We start from the raw sequence: 20,313 nt of genomic DNA, 5'->3' as shown, positions 1-20,313 counted from the left end.
GAATGTTCTAGGAGCCTTAAAGAGGGTATGGAGCCCACTGCCATTGGGCTCCCTATTCTCTATATTGGTTCAAATGTGGAAATCATGATTTTCAAATATTTACGCTGGCTGGCATGTATGGCTGGCAAGGGTACAGTGAAGCTGAGCTGTCATGAGTGCAGGGCAGGTCGGTGGACTCAGCTTCCCCACACCTTCTTCCTAAGGCCCCATGCCAGCAGGGCCACTCTACATCCTGCTCAGGGGCTGTCCAGGGACCCGGGACAGTAAGAACAAGAGGAGAGCCAAAGCCAGGATAAGCGTTTTTTCCAACCTCCCCCTATTTTACCCAGCCCCTGGCACTACTCTAGCCCTCTGTTCCTGAGTTTGATTTTTTCTTTTTTGAGAATCCACAGTAAGTGATACCAGGCGGTATTTATCTTTCTCCATCTGGCTTATTTCACTTAGCACAATGCCCTTCAAGGTCATGCATGTTGTCACAAATGACAGGATTTCCTTCTTTTTAAGGCTGAATGGCATTCCATTGTGTATAGATATGTTTCTGTCAACCCACACAAGTTGCTTCCATACCTTGACCATCAGGAATAACACTGGAATGATGGTGGGAGTACAGATGTGTCTTCAGGATCATGATTTCGTTTAGATAAATACCAAGAAGAGAAACTGCTGGATCATATGGTAGCTCTGGTTTTAATTTCATGAAGAACCTCTACACTGTTTCCATAGTGGCTGCACCAACTGACATTCCCACCAAAGGTGCAGTTTTGACCCATTCTCACCAACACTGTCAGGTGTGAGGTGACAGCTCAGTGTGGTTTTGATTTGTATTTCCCTGATGATGAATATCTTTGCACGTACCTGCTGGCCATCTGTAGGTCTTCTTCGGAAGACAGGCAGATGGGAGACTTCCTAGGCCAGGGTCTCAGCTGGAGAGGGCACATCAGAGGGCTGACCAGGCTGTAATGCAACAGGTACCCCTGGGGCGGGAACCGGGTGGGGCTAGAGGGGGATGGGAAATTTGGACAAAGGGTCTTTTAAGCAAGTGTGACATGATAGGCTCTCCGGTGATTTGTGGAATACTGGATTCAAAGATGAGGATGTATGGCCCCCAATCCCACATCTAGGTGCCTGCTTGCATCTGGGAGAGCCCATGGCCCCAGGGCCTGCCTGGAGGGAGCCCAACAAAGCCATGGCCCTGACGAGGTCCTACAGTCTAGACTGGCCCCTGGACCAGGCCTGCAGCCAGCACCATGGGGTACGGAAGCAGCCAGGACATGGCCTGCCCCAGCACAGGCTCTCAGTCCAGGCATATAGGCTGAAGAGTGCAGTCTTCACCCTAGACTCCTGCAAATGTCATTTTAGTGGACATTTTATTATTTGTGTTACAAATCAAAGGACCCAGATTTCTGGGAAAGAAATGACATATAGAAAATAGTAGTGGTCCAAAGAACTGCTCCCACAGGGACACCTGACTCTGGAGGGCAGTGTGGCCCCACAATTACTGTTCTCCCAGCTGCTGTGTTATCAGGAGCACCCTGTGACCCCAGCTGCAGCAGAATTGGCATAAAGCACTAACAGGACTACTGGGGACATCTGCAGGTACCACATCTTGATCCTACATCTGAGTCAGTGTTCTAAAAACAAATAAACCATGAGAACAGACTCAAAGGCCACAGCCCCATAGGCCCTGGCCCTGGCCCTGGCCCCTATACTACATACAGTCCACTTCTACTGCCTGGTCCTATCGTGGCTTCCCCAGGGGATAGCCAGCCCAAGCCCACCTTCATCACCTATAGCACTGGAGGTGCCAACTGCCAGAGGCCGAGAAAGTACAGCCAATGTCCCCACCTTGCCAGATCAGCACAAGGCCAGGACACTGTGGAGACCCCAGCCACCAAGTCCTATACAGCTGCGCCTGCTCCTCCAATGCTGTCCTAACTGCAGATACAACAGGAACAGGAGCCACCGGGAGCCAGATGCCAGAACGTCACACCCTGGCCAGCAAGGTACCACGGTCCTCACACATGGGTCTAGCTGTAGCTTAGGACCTGACACGACGGCACCCAGGCACGCTGCTGGCGGCTGCAGCTAGTCTACAGAACAGCAAAGGCTGAGCCTCTGACCACACTGAGCCTGCCACCAACGCTGACCCATGTGTCTCTGCTATGCTGACAGGAGCAGGGAGCATGCTGCACACAACAGGAGGCAGATGCGGGACAGCAGGGGACATGGGCAAGTGGGACCCCTCAGGCCCCTTGGCCCGTGTACAGCTCCAACAATGCCTCCGGGGCTTGGCCAGATGCCAGGTACAGGACCACAAGCATACAGCAGAGCTGCTCCACCCTGAAAAAGCATGGCAACACCCCTGAGGTCTCTATCTGAGGGTTCCCCTAGACCTGAGGGGGCAATCTGGGCCCTAGCACTGGCTGGGACAGACCCACCTGCTGAGGCCTCCTGCCCACCCCCCTCCATCTCAGGCCCTAGGGTGGAAGTCTGAGTCGGGCTGGGCGGGCCCCTGGAGCCAGTCGCAAAGCGGATGTGAGCTCTGTCCACAAAGGCCACCTCTGGCACCAGCTCCACCAGCAGGGCGATGGGTTATGCTCTCACACAGAGCCTCAGGAGAGAGGGCACTCTTTGGGCAAAGAAAGGCACCTGCCACCTTCCTGTTGACAGCTCAGATCTCAGGGGCCAGCAAACCACAAACACTACTTAAAACTGCGAGTCCAGTGAGGAGACCACAGGTGAGGGGAAACGATGCAGACAGCGAAGCCCCCACCCCCCCCCACCCCCATCCCAGGAAGAAGCACAGCCCACCTGCAGCAGCCCTGCTCCTGCTGTAGCCCTGCTCACAGATCCCCGAAAGACAGAGTGAAACCCCTCGGGGCCGACTGTCCAGTCCCCATCACAGAACGACAGCCACATTCAGCTGGCCTGTGAGGAAGTATAGTAAAGCCAACGAGGTCACGGCAAGACAACACATTTATTTTCACATGAATTATAAATGTCAGGAACTCTCAACAGAACTCAGCTGAGCCCAGCACTTCTTCAGCCAAAAAGGTAGGAGGCCTTCCCAGCAGGAACAATAGAATGCACTTGAAAACAAGGATTGTAATTACAAAGCATTTCAAAGCCCTAGCAGGCGGAGGAGAGGCCTGGGTCTGCACTCTGACAGCCAGGAGCCAACATGCCTCCCAGGACCAAAGCCCAAGGCGGAAATGAGTCCCCTCAAGTCCCCTTGCCTGTCACCACACAGAGCTCAGCCCGGATGCCCTGCTTCCGGGAGGCTGCAGACACAGCCTGTGTGGTGACAGGGTGACCACAGGACACATGCCTGCACGCCCTTGGTGCTGCTGCACACTCTGTGCCTTGAGCACGTCTGTGTCTCTGAAACTAGGAAACTTGCTTACAGCAAGGCACAGGCATGCCACACTGAGCTACCAACTCTGTCCTGGCCAACACCATCCTGCAGGGCAGGGGCTGTGGACTTGGGTGCTGAGGTGCAGGGGGCAGTCATGACACCCAAGACCACCTGGCCTGCAGACAGCACAGGGCATGAGCACCCAGGCCTCCTGGCCGGTACCTCCTCCCGACAGCAGTGCCTATAGGACACATGACCCTGGCAGGGGCAGGGTGCCCTGGTGTGGCCTCCTCCCTGAGAGGACGGCACACTATGTATGGCAGAGGCTACCCAAGGGTCTGCGGAGAGAAGATGAAGCCCACCCTGAAGGGGAAGCATTCATAGTATATTTTATTCTGGGTGTGGGAAAGCCAGTGCAACACAAAATGCTCCTCTTATAGAAGGGAGGGAACACTATCCTGGGCAAACTCAGGTGGCGGCTCTGGTCTCCTGTTGAAGCCACAGTCCTTAGGTGCATAGCCATGTCAATGACTCTCAGGAAAGCTCAGGTAGCCTCAGGCCCTGCGCACTTTCTGCCCTGGGCCACTACCCGGTTCACCCAGCACAGGAGGGCACGTCACACAATCCATAGCAAGAAGTAAACACACTTTGGGAGCCCTGCTGAGAGGATACCAGGCCTCCTGGGAGGACTTCTTTCTGCAGCCCATCATCAGCTGCAGGGTGGCGGCGGGGGAGGGGGTGAGGACAGCATCAGTGGCCTAGATTCCTTCTCAGCCCTTCTTTGTTCATTCAACAAACAAGCCAAGAGGACATGGGCAGATGATCTGGGAAGAGGGCTAGGGGGCTGGAGGGGGGTGACTCTCCCACTGTGTGAACCATTCACATAATGATCTCACTGGGGATTGCTCAGAGCCAAAACTACTGCTGTCTACTGAGCTTCCAAGAAGACCCCAGACTTCAGCCAGGGTGTCCCAAACTCATCTAGCACCTCAGAGGATGAGTACTCCTTGAGGAGCATTTTGAGATACCCTGTTTTGGGTGCTCCACATTGCTCCCATGCCCTGCTGCCTTCCTAATAGTCTCTGTAGCCTCAGTGACCAAATGCAGCCCCAAAAAGGCACTCAGCAAGCAAGGGGCTCCAGAACAGCTCATGACACCAACGTGAACTGAATTTCTTCCTAAGAGAACAAACCAAATGGTACACACGCTTCCAGTAATGCACGCATGTGGGGGAGGGGGGGCGATGATAAAGGCTGTACAAGAATATATGGAATGCTGAGATCACCCCACAGACTAGCCAGGAGGATATGGGTAGGGCACAGGGTCAAGCTCTGGTCCTGGTCTACAGCCCTCCCAGGCTGCCAAGCCGAGGGCCTGAGGCCTGCTCTCTCGGCCCGAGCACCCTTACACCCCGCTGCATTCACTGTTTCACAGCTACCACTCTGGTCTCCTGGCACACCCTGGACTGTTCCGGGCTTCTCTGGGGAGTCCCCGTAGGGGGGCATGTGCACTCTCTCAGCTAGTGAACAACAGCCTCAGGAAACACAGCGGGGGGTGGGGAGGGAGGTAGTCCCACTTCGGCTGGTCCTAACACCTCCCCTACTTTGATCTTGCTCTTTTTCCTTTAAGAGCAAACTCTAAAATCTTAATACTTGGGATTAATACCCTTAAAGTATACAGAACTCAGGCCAGTCATAAGAAAGCTAGACCACTGCACACAAAGCGCAGACAGATGACTCACCAAGAACGCTGGGGCCCAACGCTCAAGAACATCAGCTTCAGCCCTCCTCGAGGATTCGAGCACTAACCACCCTTCTTTACTTAATACAGCAAAGATTCTTTTCATAAGAGTACCGCAGGCAGCTGGCCACAAAGTAGAGAGGCAAGCGGCATGCCTGCGCGATCAGGAACGCAAGCTGGCTGAGCCTCTCCAGGAAGACCCTCCCAGGCCCTGCTCTCAGAGACCACCGGTCCCCTTGCAGAATTCTACCCAAGGAAATGCCAATATCGGGTATGGCAAATGGTGATGTACAAGGATGGTCAGAAACCCCCCTCCGCCAGGAGGAGACACCCTAAACATCCTGCCACAGAGGACTATAGGAACTACAGCACATCCACAGGCAGCCACCCACATCTCCTGCCACGGACCTCGGATTGCTGGGCAGTCCACATCCAGTGTGACGTCACTTTTGAATGTAGAGTAACGGTCTCTGGGTAGTGGGATCACTCACTTTTTGTTTTCCGCATTTCCTGTGTTTTCATGTTTCTACAATGGACTTGTGAAACCGAGTTCCACAGGAGCCACAAAGGAACCCCCGGTAGTGCTCAAAAGGCAATGGGAGAGTACATGAGTGTTAGCACCTCAATACTCAGGAAACTCTTTAAGGGTGTTTTTAATTAAGATTTTGGGCTCCTTTAGACTCCCTGGACATCCAAATGGACCTTCACCTTCCTGTGCACTTCCCACATGCCGGCCCAGCACCCAAGTGCTCCTCTGCACTGGGCGCCCCACTGCTCTCTCTCCTCCCTGGGCCTCAAAGACCACTCTCCATAGAGATCACGGTACTGGCTCAAAAGGATACAGCCACTAGAAGCCACAAAGGCACAGGTGTCCACTCTAGTGGCTCTGGGCACAGCCCCCCAAGATGGCCCCCAGAGCACACAGAAATCTTTTACCCATCCCACATTTCCCCAGCGCATCCAAACCCAACCACTGGGGAAATACAACCACACAGCTGTGACAGGCCCCCTCTGGCCTGGCTCTGCAGGTATCTCTGCCAGCCAAGCCACACACACAAAGGACTGAGGCTCACCAGCCCCTGGGGACAGCAATCAGGGCCAGGGGCGGCCCTGCACCAGGGCCACAGCTGCTCCTGCCCTATAGCTCTATGGTGTTAGCCAGGCCCAGGCTGGCTCCACTGAACAACACTGACACCTGGGGCTGGCTCATTCCCACTGTGGGGCCATCTAGGCACTCCAGGATCCTGAGCAGCATCCCTGCCTCTACCCCCTAGGCATCAGAAGCCCCCACCAAACCCTCACAATGTCTCTAACCAAAACATCCCCAGCAGGTAAGATCACCCCAGGTTGAGACCCCCTGAGAGCCCAGTCCATGGAATGCTGCCGAGAATAACAAGAGGGTCCCTCACTTCACGCAGGGACCAGATCCTGAGTGTGCCAATGCACCAGGTTCTGGGGAACCAAAAGTGGGTGTTAGTCAGTCCCCTACCCTTCAGAGGTACAGCCCGGTGGGCATGGGCTAAGTTGGTGCTACTAGCTCATGTCTGTAGCACCATGCAGGGCTGCCACACATGGTTACCCCAAGAAGAGAAACTACATGGGCCGCCTGGGGGGCTCAGTCTGCTAAGCCTCTGACTCTTGGTTTCGCATGATCTCAGGGTCCTGGGACCGAGTCCTGCATCGGGCTCCCTGCAGGGAACCTCCTTCTCCCTCTGCCTATGTCTCTGCCTCTGTGTCTCTCATAAATAAATAAATAAAATGGAAAGGAGAGGGGAGGAGAGGGGAGGGGAGGGGAGGGGAGGGAAGGAAAGGAAGAGAGAGAAAAGAAAGGAAAACAGCTCACTCCCACTTCTACAGAAATCAAATAGGCCCAGGAGGACAAGGACCTCAGGAAGGCTGCACACTAGGGTCAGCACCAGGACCACCCCTCCTGTCTGCACCTTAATGTCCAGCCTGCAGCAGCAATTAAGAAGGCACCACCAAGATGAAGCTGCAGTCTGTCTCCCATCATTGGCCTGCAGCGCTCTCTGGGCTGCTGGACCTGGGGAAGGGAGGGGTGACTGACTATACATCACCTCCTGGGTACCTCCACCACCCTCCCCTACTGGGGAGTACTATGCTGATGCCCCCCTTCTTTGAACTGGAGACAGTCCTTGTGAACCTATCAAAGGGTTCTCTGCTTTAAGGAGCCAGGGTTAAGCAGACAGGGTGGCTGAAGGGGTGAAGTGACTCAAAGGAGAGGCCTGCCTGGGGCTGGTGGTGGCTGGGGCTCCTAAGGCCACTATGCAGCTGTCACAGGGGAAGGCTGTGTGCTCTGAAGCCTGTAGCCTGAGGGCTTTTTTTTTTAAGTTTTTACTGCAATCTCAGCCTACGGTGTACTGCTAGTTTCAGGTGCAATCTAGTGACCACACACTTCCATGCATCGCCCCATGCTCATCACAAATGCACTCCCTAATCCCTATCCCTGCTTCCCCTCCCCTCTGAGGACCAGCAGTCTGTTCTCCACGTTCTTCCCTTCCTTTTCATTCAGAAGCCTAGCTTCAGGCTGAGAAGCCAGCGCTGGTATTCACTTGCTGCTGAATGGGCTGGGGGCATCCCCAAGCCTCCCAGACAACCTGCCCCCCTCAAGGCATCCCTGGGTCAAAGCAGCCTACAAGTGGGAATACAATGGGCCAGTGCTCTGCCAAGCAGGTGCTACTGACATTGGAGAGTCTAGCTCTGTCTCTGGAGGGACACTGGGCCCTCCAGGTGTCCCTCAAGGACATGCGGCCGAGGGCAGTCTGTCTGCAGCGCAGGAAGCAACTCCCACTCAGCCCCACTCCCCACTCCACCCTGTCTCTCCCCAGCTGTCTCAGTACCTCAGGCTGACAGTAAGGGGGAAGCAGTCTCCCAGGTAGGGAGCAGCCTTGAAATACAAACAGCCACAGCCTGGAGGCATATTTGTTTTAGAAGCGCCTATTTAATGAGCAGCTGGGACTGGGTGATATGGCCCACCCTCCTCTGTCTTGGAGGGGTTATCCTCTATGCTCCTCTCCATGACCCCGCAGTTCCCAAGGAACCCACAGAACAGGCCAAAGGGACTATGTGGCGTGCAGAAGCCAGAGCCTACCAGGCAGGCTGGACCGAGCCAGTGGGCCCTTAGCATGGGGTCTGGGGGCCCACAAGGATGAGACCTACTGTTGGCTCCATGTCCTGCACCGACCGGCCACGTGTCTTCAACAAGGGAGCACAGTCTCCACTCCATGGAGTGTCAACGACAGGGCCCTGGTTCTCGCCAAATCACCTGCTCAACAGCAACTAAAGCATCCGGTTGAGGCCAGTGTCCTAAGACTCCTCAGAGGCCTGCCCAGGGAGGGGCAAACAGAGAGAACGGGACAGTCCTTTCTGGGTCAAGCACCAAGAAAGCCCCTGCCTTCTCATAAACGGCCTGGGATCCTCACAGGTCAGGGCCTGCATCTTCATTCAGCAGGTGGAGAAGCGGCTGGGAGAAATGGTCACCCAGGTTCATAGGCAAGTCTAACCTCAGCTCCTCAACTCGTATATATGGCTCGCTGCTGCCTTAGCAAGCTGAAGCGGGAAATAAAACCAAAGTGAAAAGTGATGCTGGCATCCTGAAGTAGGGCTCGGGGCAACTGCTCCCCCAGCCAGAGGGCCAAGCTGATGGAGAACAGGGCACCGGGGCACTGCTCCCTCAGGATTGGATAGCTCCATGTGCACATGAGGTTCATGCCAAAGCAGTTGTCTCGGACAGGCAGGGGGCACCAGGCACCACCTCTGCCTCTGAACCTGCTGCCTTGCCCTGACACTGCCTGGCCCACCCAGGCCCAGATGCAGGGGAAAAGAGAAGAACGGCGGGAAGTGCTGAGGGAAGGAAACGAAAGGCAGTGGGGTAGAGACAAGTGAGGGCAAGGAGGCAGGGTCTCGGCTGTGGGACAGTACAGGAGCAGTGGGGAGCAGCAGCTGGCCCAGGCCAGGTGCCTGAGCCCAAGAAGGTACGTGGGGTAAGAAAGCAGGTCTGTGTGCTGAGGGCCCTGAGTGTAGTTGCTCCCAGCACAGAGGCAATAGAAGGAAAGACGGAGCTTTGCTACAGGAAAAATATTTCAGCAAAACAGTTGTGAGGGAGGGACAGGAAGGAGAGGCAAGATGACTGAGGTGGGTGCAGGCTCTAGGAGAAGCTAATGGGAGCTGATAAAGAGCCAGTCTCAGCAAGGCCAGGGCAGGGCCAGCTGTGCCCCCCACAGGCCAGCACCCTCTCAGCCTCCCCTTTCAGCACCCAGAACACCCTCAAACTTAAGAAGGCGGCAGACCACAGGAAATAAGTAGCCACAGCCCTACATCTTCCACGACAAGGGCAGCAGCGCCTTTGCCACTTGGTGCTGCAGCCTCCCATGCGGGCGTCTTGCAACGGCATCAGGACACACACAGGGCACGAAACACAAGGCCTGCAACCTCCCAGCACAAAGGTGGAGGCGGGAGAGCCAACGGTGTGCACCAGTGCCTTCCGACCACACTGGGGTTGTCTCTACAGAGGTGCTGACATCTGGCTGGGGAAGGCAAGCCTGGCATGATGACATGCTACCAGCTCGGGCCCCACAGCTCTGGGAATGGGCAGGCCCAGATGGAAGGCACTGTCTACCTGGGGATGGGGTCAAGCAGCCTCTAGAGAGCACCAAGCCTCAGAACACCTGCCTCTGCCCACAGTCACCCTCAGAGCCAGATCTGACACAAAAGCCCTGGGCTAGGCTCTGGGTGCCAACCTTGCTACCCAGGATGGTGTGGCCGTCAGACTGGGTTCTCCTTAGGGACCAGGACAGCAGGGCTACCTACCTGCACATAAAAGCAGCTCTTCGAGAACAAGCAGAGCTGACAGTGACCAGGTGGCATGTAGGGCGGCAGGTGCTGGGAGGTTCTCAGTGAGGACATGTGAGGGAAGGCAGTAGGATGACAAGAGGGATGTATCTTGCACACACCTGGCCCTGCCTGGAGCTGGCTGCTACTGCAGGTGCTATGCACACAGGCCACACACCACAGCGAGCCCTTGGTGGGGGGCGGGCAGGAGAGAGAGGACTCCCACCCCACCCCCGGCTTCCAAGAAGGAATTTCCAAATTTCCAGCACAGAAAGAAGTTCTCAGACCAGGCTGGTGATAAGGCCTGTCTCAGAAGGGGGGGTGGGGGGGGTTCTCCACAACACCCCTCCAGGGCACACCCACACTACCTGTGGACACCTCACAAAATCCCCCAACCACTGCTAGGAAGGGGACTACTGGGGCTGTGTTGCCTTGCCGATAAGAAAATTGAGGCTCAGGGAGCCCTAATGAAGCTGCAGAGTCAGGATTCACCCCTGAAGCCGTCTGTCCCTGAGCCATGTTGTCCTAATCACTTCTGTGCAGAGGAGTCCACCTGCACACCTTTTCCTGACAGACTTCACCTGCCACCTGAAGGAAAGGCTCTGAGCTGTTATGGACACCTGGGTTCCCAGTAATAACAGACCCCATGTTCCCACCCACATCCCTTGGTCTGCAGATGGGGATGCCAGACACCGCCCCTTCCCTACATGGGAGACCCCTCCTTTGAGAGGGAGAGTCTGTTCCTTCCCACCATATCTGGGTGGCTCTGTGACTTGTCCGACCAACACAGCATATCAGAGGTGACACTCATCTTCCAACAGCTTCCGCGGTGGTTCTGCTCCTGGAGCAAGGCCACAGAGAGCCCTTGTCATGGCGCCTGAAATGTGGCCTGGGGGCCAAGGTTAACGCTCTTCTCCTAACAGCTCTTCTCCTAACAACATGAAGATGGTACTCGCCTCTCCCATTCTCTCACCCAAGCGCAGCAGAGCTTTCCAGAAGTTACATGACTTGTAAGATCACAACACAATGAACCCAGAAGCAGATATAAAGATCCAGCTCACAAGATTTGTAAAAAAGACCAATATTGTCACATTTTTTATTCCATAAAATATAATTATTTTCATCGAAAAAATGTTATGCTAACATATGCTGGGTTTATTATTCTTTTTAAATGAATTAACGAATATTTTTACAAATTTCTTGATTTTAATTTCTAATATGATAAACATTGATAGCTGTAACACATATAAACCCAATAATTTTTAAGCATATAAGGGGGGGTTTGAGACCACAAAGTTTAAGAACCCTGCTCCAGAGTCCACGTGCAGAGAGGCCATATTGGGAAACTGAGGCTCCCACCCATCCACTCAGTTGTGAGAGGTGGTGGTCCTTGTTTGGACCCACTAAGTTCTGGGGTTCATGTCACAGCAACAGACACCACCCAAAGCCCAAGCTGAGAAACTGCTAAGACAGGCCCTAGAAGAGAAACACATTTATCTGGCACAGTAGGGCCAAATACAGTGGACCCCAGGACTGGATGTGGGGCACACACCTACAACCTGGCTAAACCGCCCACAGTACTGCTGGGAGTCGAATCAGCAAGCCTTTGGGGGGTGGGGGGGGGCTCTCTCTCACAGCCAATGAAGTAGGAGCTGACCACTCTGCCAGGTGTGGGCAATGCAGCCCAAGCCCTGACACAGTGGACTCCAGAGGTGTCATGCTCTCAGAGAGAATAATCGGCTAGCCCAGGGCCAGCCTGGTACAAAGGCTGGAGGGGAAAGGTTTCTTACACCTAAGGGGAAAGACGCCATACATCCCTGCTTTCCAATGTCAGCCTGCTGTTTCGAAGAGAAGGTGCATGCCCCTGTGGGAGCAGCTCCCTCCCCTCACCCTATACAGAAATGCTCAATTAGGTGTGTCTGGGTGGCTCAGTGTGTAAAGCTCTGCCTTTAGCTCAAGTCATGATCCCAGGGTCCTGGGATCAAATCCCACCTCAGGCTCCCTGCTCAGCGGAGTCCGCTTCTCCTTCAACCCCTACCCCCTGCTTATGCATATGCCAGCACTCTCGCTCTCTCTTGCTCTCAAATAAATAAAAATCTTTTTTAAAAAATGCTCCATTAACACTAACCAAAAAATCGCTACAGAAATGCTCAATTAAAATAAAAAATTGCCACCATTACCCAATGTAGCAGCAACATTCCAAACAAACAGGTGTGATAAGTTTTACCTCATGTCTATACACCATGCTATACCTGAGACGTACCAAGGAAGAGCTACAGGAAGGAACAGAATGAATGTCCCACCCCAGCAACTGCATTATCAGCTCTTTCAAGCTAGCAAAGGAAACTATCTTCAGAGAGAAAGGAACCAGAATGTGAAATGTGACAATGTGAATGTGGCCACAACCCAAAGCCACACACGGTTCCATGCATGAACAGTACCCCAGCTTCCATGTGGCCTGGACACCCCACCCATCCCCACTTCCCCTCCTCTTCTAAGCTTCCACAGTTCACTCCTTGGTTTTGATTGCTCCTCCTTCCATGTTCCCAGGCACTGTTCTACAGAGCGACACACAATGCCGACGGGTGTGCCCCAGCCAGGAGAAATCCTGTACAGAAAGAAAAACAAACATGGGGAGACAAAGAATGGGAGGCAGTCCCGCCAAGTCGGACAGGAACAGCACCCACCACCTCCTGTTCCGGCCAGGCCAGCAGGAGGAAAGGCACACCCAGCCAGCAGCAGAGACCAAGGCCAGTGTCCTGACTCGCTCCCAGTGTCCAGGTGCCCCAAAAAATGCAGAGCGCGCCTCACTGAGTACCTCCCTTGCCCCATGAGCACGTTCATGACAAAAACAAGAGCGCGGGTTTGGCCATGTCTGAGTTTCCAGGACCATTTCAAGGGCAATGCAGGAAATGCCGGGACAATGGAAATGCTGTCAACAGGCATCCCCCACCAAGGCCTCCAACACCCATCATCCCAAACGCCATGGCCACAACAGAGGTCACAGCTCCCTCCTACAGGCTGCTTAGAGCCAACAATGGCCCAGCTGTACACAGAGAACCCCTCCCAAGCCATGGCTAGCTGCTGACAAGGTCTGGCACTCCCCGACACACACACCGGGATGTCTGGAGGCCAAAGGCAGGGCACAGACAAGGGCGGCCCTCAGGGGCTGTAGGTATCTCGGAAGCCCTGCCCAAGGCCAGCAACACCTCCCGCCCCACCTCCCACTTCCCGGCAAAGCATTTCTGCAACACCTCTCATGAATTCACATCCTATGTCTGACCAGACACACAACTTCCAGGACGCTCTGCGTGCACCAGGCTACCAGAGGACACCCCAAGCAGGGGGACAAATGAGAAATGAGGTGCTGCTGAGAGCTCCCAGGTGCACAGGGTTTGTCTCACAAAGGGGTCCATGTGGCCGCTGTTCTCTTTAAAGGGAATGTGAGTGCAGATCAGCCCCGGGCAAGCGCCTGGGCAGACCAGGCCCGCAGGTGTCCCTGGAAGTGTTCTGCAATCACAGCTTCTGAGGGGGTGCCAGCTGGAGGACGCTTTTGCCACATATGCCTCCACACCTTTGCTCAGGCCTGGGTCACAATCTTTCTTCTTTCTTACGTGGAAAATTCTATGCATCTTCCCATATGAGCTTCCTGAGCACCCCTGCTCTGAGCCACCCTGCCAGCCTGGGCTCCCCACTTCCAGCTCCCCCTCATTTACTCTGCTACGCTCCATCCCCCATGTCCGAGGCCCTTCTGCGCCAGCCTGAGAAAGCAGAAACTGTGTCTTCTCCATCTTGGAAGCACAGGGCCAGGCCCACAACAGACTGTGAAGGCAGTCAGGACCTGATGGTCCCCTCAGCTGAGAAAGTGGTCCAGCTCACTGTCCAAGAAGGCTGGGTCACAGCAGCATCACTCATGATTGGCAAAAAGAGGGAACAATCCAGACACCAACAGAGAAGCAAAGCATGCATATCTCTATACTGTGGAATATCATCTGGCAAGGAAAAGGGTTTAGGGTTGACACATGCACAGTCTGAACACATTTTTAAAACATTACACTAAATGAATTGGTCACAAATGACCCCATATTGGATTCCATGTGTATGAAATGCCCAGAATAGGTGAATGGAGACTGAGAGAAAGGCAACCAGTAACAACCCAGGGATGGGACAGGAAGTGACTACTGATGGTCACCAGGCTCCTTCAGGGTGACGGCAATATCCTCAAGTTAAACTGTGCTGATGGCTACAAAACTCTGCAATTTCACTAAGTCACCTAATTGTTATACTTAAAACAAGTAAACTTTATGGTATGTAAGTTACACCCCAACAAGGCTGTTAAAAAAAAAGTCTGGAGACTCAAGCAAGTTCATTCGGGGTGTCCTCCTGGTAGGGTTAGTCAGATGCAAAGTGCAAAGAAAAAGTCATCAACGCCCCCACAAAATCCCTGCACAGGTACATACGCACAGGATTCTATCTCCTTCGACTGAGCTCAAGATTCCTGAAGGCAAAGCCAGACAGGCCAGAAAGCCCTGTGGCCACTTAGAAAGATCTGCCTGCTGACCAAGAGTGCCAACTTCCATCACGCTCCACACTAAGCTGCCAACCCCAGGGGCGGGTCTCTGGCCAGAGCTGGGGAGCTCTCAGTTACACACCTCACCCAGCTCATCTCTGCTTCAAGAGCAGCAGGGCAACAGCAGCCCCAGGAAGGGGGCTGGTGTGTGCCTGCTCCTGCCCTGGCTGCAGGCCCAGGCTAGAGGGCGCAGGGAGGGCGTGGCCCTGCAAACTACCCCCTGTGGGCCCCACCCAGGACCAGTAGGAGGGCTGATCTGCACCCACCCCCAACCCCCTCCCTGACTCAGAAGTGGGAGGAGGTACATTTCCTCTTCTACATTCCCAGATGCTTGGAAACTTTAGGACTGAGCTGTCTGTTGGGTAAAAATGAAACTGCACTTTTATCGTCTGCTCACAAATGCCTGTCACCGTCAGTTAGGATAAGACAAAAGCTTCCCCCACACCACCACACACTGAGCCATGGGGCACCTCGCGCGGTCTCAGAGCACGGGGAAATCTGATGTTGCTCATGCAGCATCTCTTCTGGGGCTCACTTCCTTTCCAGCGACAAGGGCGCCATCCTGTCATCAGCTGTCCAGAATGAAGATGGCCAAGGACCAAAGAGATGGCCAAACAAATGGTGACCCTTTTTCAAGCTAGGAATTACTCTTTATAGGACGCCTGGGTGGCTCAGTGGTTGAGCATCTACCTTCGGCTCAGGTCATGATCCTGGGGTCCTGGGATCAAGTCCCACATCGGGTTCTCCACAGGGAGCCTGCTTAACCCCCTACCTATGTCTATGCCTCTCTCTGTGTTTCTCATGAATAAATAAAGTCTTTAAAAAAAACCTACTCTTTACAAAAAGAAAGAGAAATTACTGTACACCAATTTTCACCATGCCGAGCAAAAGAAACATACAATAAAACACATGGATACATGCTACACATCATAAAATTTTTCTCCAAATAAGTCCCAGCAAACTCCAACAGCAAGCTGTAACATGCTGGAGTTATTCTTGGCTTCCCCCGGCAGGTTTCCTGCAAGACCTCCCTTTCCTCAGATAAGGCCGCTTGTGTTACTCAGCAAAGCACTTTCCGTGACAGGGAAGTGCGTCCATTCGCTGCTCTGCTTGCGATAGCTGTCCGCAGAGGAGGCGGGAACCGCGTTTGCTACTACAGCCCGTCCATACTTTGTCACCTGAGATGAACCAATACAGAGAAACTCTTTCTTTAAAAAAAAAAAAAAAAAGGAAAAAAATAAGTTTAAAACATAAAAAGAGAACTGTATTCCAAACTACCTGGTTGATAATGAACAGTGTGAATTAATAAAAATATCAAGAAATAGTCAAGAATAACACTTCCTCAATTCTTCCAGGTTGAAAACCAGTTAAAGGGTTAATGGCTCACTAAAGCCCCGGCACAGAGCACACAAAAGGTGCCTGGCAGGAGGAGCTCCCTCTTCACCTGCCACTGGCTGGCTATCCTCAAGGAGGGCAGGACCAGAGGGAGGGCCAGCTGGGGTCACTGCTGTTGGCTCACTCTGCAGCTGGAAAGTCGAGGCCTCAGCGCCCCCCCCCCCCCACAGCAGATGCCCAGTAAACATGTGGGAGGAACAGAGCACACGGGCCCTCCCAGCTCTCATGTCCTATGGTAACACCTCGAAAACAAGCTCTGGAGGAACATCCCTATGTGACAACTGAAATCATATCACTTTTGTTTACAAAGGGCGGGGGATTCAGGATTAAGGAACTGTTAATTCATAATTCACAATGTCCAATGGGCAATGCACTAAATTCACAAATACGTACACAAGGATAACCAAACACTGTAATCCATCTTTTGAGATCTCTAGTGTCCTTAGAGCTGCCTATTTTACAGCCAGGCACAGTAAAGACTCCTTCCGTCTCTGGGGCTCACGGAAGCAGCAGTTCCAGGCGGTGTCCCTTTCAGAGCTGTCTTCCTCTAGCACCTGGACCAGCATCCTCAGCGTGGGACCCAGGAGGTGAGTGCTCCACCAACCTCACCCAGACGACTGCCTGCTTCCCAAAGTCTTGATGAAGGCCTCGACAACCAGTCCCTGGTCAGCCTAACTGTGGGGTTCATTTCTGAATACTCACAATGACAGGGAAGTCCACGAAGCACAGAACCCAGTCAGTTTAAAAGACTGCATGCTAGTCAGGTTTCAGCACAGAATACCTGCTTCTCGTGGACAGGAACACATGCTCATCACACACAGACAAAAATAACAATCGGCTGCCTTCTCAACAACCCCGGTCTTCTGGAACAAAGCAGCGTGAATTCAACCCACCCGATCAGTAGTTTACTTCCCTCAAACAGACTCCCTGGGAGGCCAGGTGGCCAGGTGGCCTGGCCTCCCAGGGAGTCCCTCCCAATAAATGCAGAAAGCCTCTGCCATTCAGAAATAAAGCAAACACAGCTGCCTGCCCTCAACGCTCGGTGCCTGTGGGTTACAAAGGCCTCCTCTAAAACCTACCTCCGCACCAACGGTGGCCAACGCTCACCAAATACCAAGCGCTGTTCAAGGTGCTTTCCGCGACTTACCTCGGTTTACCCTTCCAGAGTCCTACAGCACATGCACTACAAACTGCATCTCACAGAAGACTTTAAAGGAGCGGGTCTGGGGAGGGGCAGTGGTCCCCTCAAGTCACACAGCTAACACGGAGCTGGGCAGGCAGTCAGCCTCTCCCGGGAGGCAGCCCAGCTGGTGGTCCTCTGCGCCCCGGCTCCAGGCCGGCCCCTGCCACGCTCTGGATCCGCCCGGCCCTCGCGGGCTCATCTCCCCTGGTGTCCCTCTCACGGGCCTCCAGCCACCCCCACCCCCGCCGCCGCGGGCCAGGACGGGCCTCACCCATCTCCTCCGTGATCCTGACGGCACCCTCCTCCGCCCTGCCACCCGCAGCAGCCCCCGGACCCAGAAAGGAAACGCGGGAGACCCTGCCCCGGCCTTTCAGGACTTCCCCCAGCCCCGGGCCACGGGCGATGACCACGAGAGCTAAGCAGAGAGGGAGAAGCGCCTGCCCTCCCCGTTCCTCAAAATCAGAAAAGTTTCTTGCACAGGGCACTGCCGTCGGAGAACTTTCCGCGGCCGTGACGTTCACCTCGCCGCCCTCGTCTCCAGGGCGCCGCACGCACCGCGCAGCGCAGGGCCAGCCGGCCGAGGCGCCCTTCCTTCTCCACCTCCGGCCCGCCGCCCGCACCGCGGCCTCCCCGCGCCCGCCCCCGGGCCCCGCGCCGCGCCAGGACACCCGGCCGGCCGGCTTCTCCTCGCTCCGCGCAGCCGTTCCCGGCCGGCGGCAAAGTTCCCTCCCGCGGAGCCGCTTCCCCGCGGCGCCCGGCCACGGCGGCCGCCGTCCGCCGCGCCCCCCGCGGCCCCGACACCAGAGGCTCGGGCGGGGGCGCGTCCCGCACAGGCCGCCCGGCCCCGCTCCCGGCGGCTCCCGTCCGCGACCGCGACCGCGACCCCGGCCCCGAGGAGACGCCCCTCGCCCGCCCAGCCCGCTCCGCCCCGGCCCCACGCCCTGGACCCGTGCCGCCCGCAGCGCGCCCCGCGCCCCCCGCCGCCGCCCCGGCCCGCCCGCCAGGCCGCCCGACTCACCCCATGAGCCAGTCCATGGCTGCTCGGGGCCCGCCGCCCGACACGCTCGGCCCTCAGCCCGCGGCAGCGGCGGCGGCCGGAAGTAAACACTCACTCGCACACTCCCACACGCGCGCCACGGGCGCCGCCGGAAGTGACGCGGTAGCGCGCCACCCGCCGGGAAACGTAGTCCCCGAGGCCTCTGGGGCCCCACCGGCCCTGCAGGGATCCTTCGCCCCTCCTCCTTCCATCCCCCTCCCCTTCGCCCCTCCTCCTGGCTGTTCCCTCACACCCGGGATGTCCCCTCAACCCGGGATGGCCCCTCACACCCGGGCTGACCCCTCAACCCTGGATGGCTCCTCAACCCGGGATGGCCCCTCACACCCGGGATGTCCCCTCAACCCTGGATGGCTCCTCAACCCGGGATGGCCCCTCACACCCGGGCTGACCCCTCAACCCTGGATGGCCCCTCAACCCGGGATGGCTCCTCACACCGGGCTGACCCCTCACACGGGGCTGACCCCTCACACCCGAGCTGACCCCTCACACCGAGGCTGACCCCTCACACCCGGGCTGACCCCTCACATGGGGCTGACCCGTCACACCGGAGCTGACCCCTCACACGGGGCTGACCCCTCACACCCGAGCTGACCCCTCACACGGGGCTGACCCCTCACACCTGAGCTGACCCCTCACACCGAGCTGACCCCTCACACCCGAGCTGACCCCTCACACCCGGGCTGACCCCTCACACCCGGGCTGACCCCTCACACCCGAGCTGACCCCTCACACCGGGCTGACCCCTCACACCCAGGCTGACCCCTCACACCCGAGCTGACCCCTCACACCAGGCTGACCCCTCACACCCAGGCTGACCCCTCACACCCGAGCTGACCCCTCACACCGGGCTGACCCCTCACACCCGGGCTGACCCCTCACACCCAGGCTGACCCCTCACACCCGAGCTGACCCCTCACACGGGGCTGACCCCTCACACCCGAGCTCACCCCTCACACCCGGGCTGACCCCTCACACCCGAGTTGACCCCTCACACCAGGCTGACCCCTCACACCCGAGCTGACCCCTCACACGGGGCTGACCCCTCACACCCGGGCTGACCCCTCACACCCAGGCTGACCCCTCACACCCGAGCTGATCCCTCACACCAGGCTGACCCCTCACACCCAGGCTGACCCCTCACACCCGGGCTGACCCCTCACACCCGAGTTGACCCCTCACACCAGGCTGACCCCTCACACCCAAGCTGACCCCTCACACGGGGCTGACCCCTCACACTCGGGATGTCCCTTTACTGCAGGCTGACCTCTCACACCTGGGATGACCCCTCACACCCAGGATGTCCCCTCACACTTGTGATGTCCCCTCACGCCAAAGATGTCCCCACACACTCTGGGCTTGCCCCCTGCACCCTGTACTGTTTCCTGGCCTGGACTGTCCCCCTGCACCTGCCAGTGCCCCGCGCCCGCTATGTCCCCTCCTCACTCTTAGAGGAGCTCCCCCAGAACTCCTGTCCCCATCAAGTCTCCTGCTGCCATGTTGCCTCCTTTCCAGACTCAGGAGGACTCAGGAATCATGCCCTCAGGGGCATCAACAGAAAAAGCATGGACACTGTTTATGGGTGGACACAGGGCTGCTGGCAGCATGGCCTGGAGAGCTGGGGGGCCCCTGAGACCATGCTCTGACCATGACCTGCCCGCTGATGCTGAGCCCCCACCATCCCGCCATCCCCACAGCAGGAGCAGCTCATGGACCGTGTTACCCCTGCTGCCCTAGTAGCCATGGGGGGCTGGGGACACGGGTACAGCCAATGAGGCAAACCCGAACATGGGTGACTTCGAGGAGCAGCGGCCAGCACGGGCTGCCTTCCTTTAAAGTTCTTGAGGCAAGAAAGATGTGGCCCCGCTGGAAGTCCCACCTAACATAGCTCCCTCAGCCCACACTGCTAGCTGCGGGCTGCCGCCTCTGCTGGGCACCAGGGACCGACACCCCTCGGTGCTGATGCCGGAGAGGGGCAGGTGCTACCGGGCCCGGGAAGCCTAGGTCATTCCCCTGTGTGCGGTTGAACAGGAGGCCGTCTGTTCCTAGAGGAAGAGGCAGACCCCACCTGCCAAGGGGAGGACTCCTGCGGAGATTCCAGTGGAGGAGGCCAGGAGTGGAACCCACCACCAGGATCCACCCCATTGTGCCGCTTATACTAACTCCGT

At 56.2% G+C, this 20,313-nt stretch overlaps 1 protein-coding gene across 3 annotated transcripts in view; it reads right to left on the bottom strand.

The window, feature by feature from the left end:
• MOB2 (MOB kinase activator 2) overlaps positions 1–18,240 on the bottom strand; it is a 78,237-nt gene extending 59,997 nt beyond the window's left edge. The window contains exon 1 of one of the 3 annotated variants that reach the window (XM_077862926.1): positions 18,110–18,240. In XM_077862926.1, coding sequence (XP_077719052.1) covers positions 18,110–18,126 — 17 coding nt within the window. In that variant the 5' untranslated portion in view covers positions 18,127–18,240. Of the gene's footprint in view, positions 1–855; positions 882–18,109 lie in introns of those variants that run through there. The other 2 variants (XM_077862925.1, XM_077862924.1) reach the window with 2 other exon arrangements.
• Between the last annotated feature and the right edge of the window lie 2,073 nt (positions 18,241–20,313).

The sequence above is a fragment of the Canis aureus genome, chromosome 21, assembly GCF_053574225.1.
Source record: "Canis aureus isolate CA01 chromosome 21, VMU_Caureus_v.1.0, whole genome shotgun sequence".
In the NCBI taxonomy this organism is placed as follows: Eukaryota; Metazoa; Chordata; class Mammalia; order Carnivora; family Canidae; genus Canis; species Canis aureus.
The sequence above is the reverse complement of the archived record's forward strand: the minus strand, read 5'-3'. Positions and strand labels throughout refer to the sequence as shown.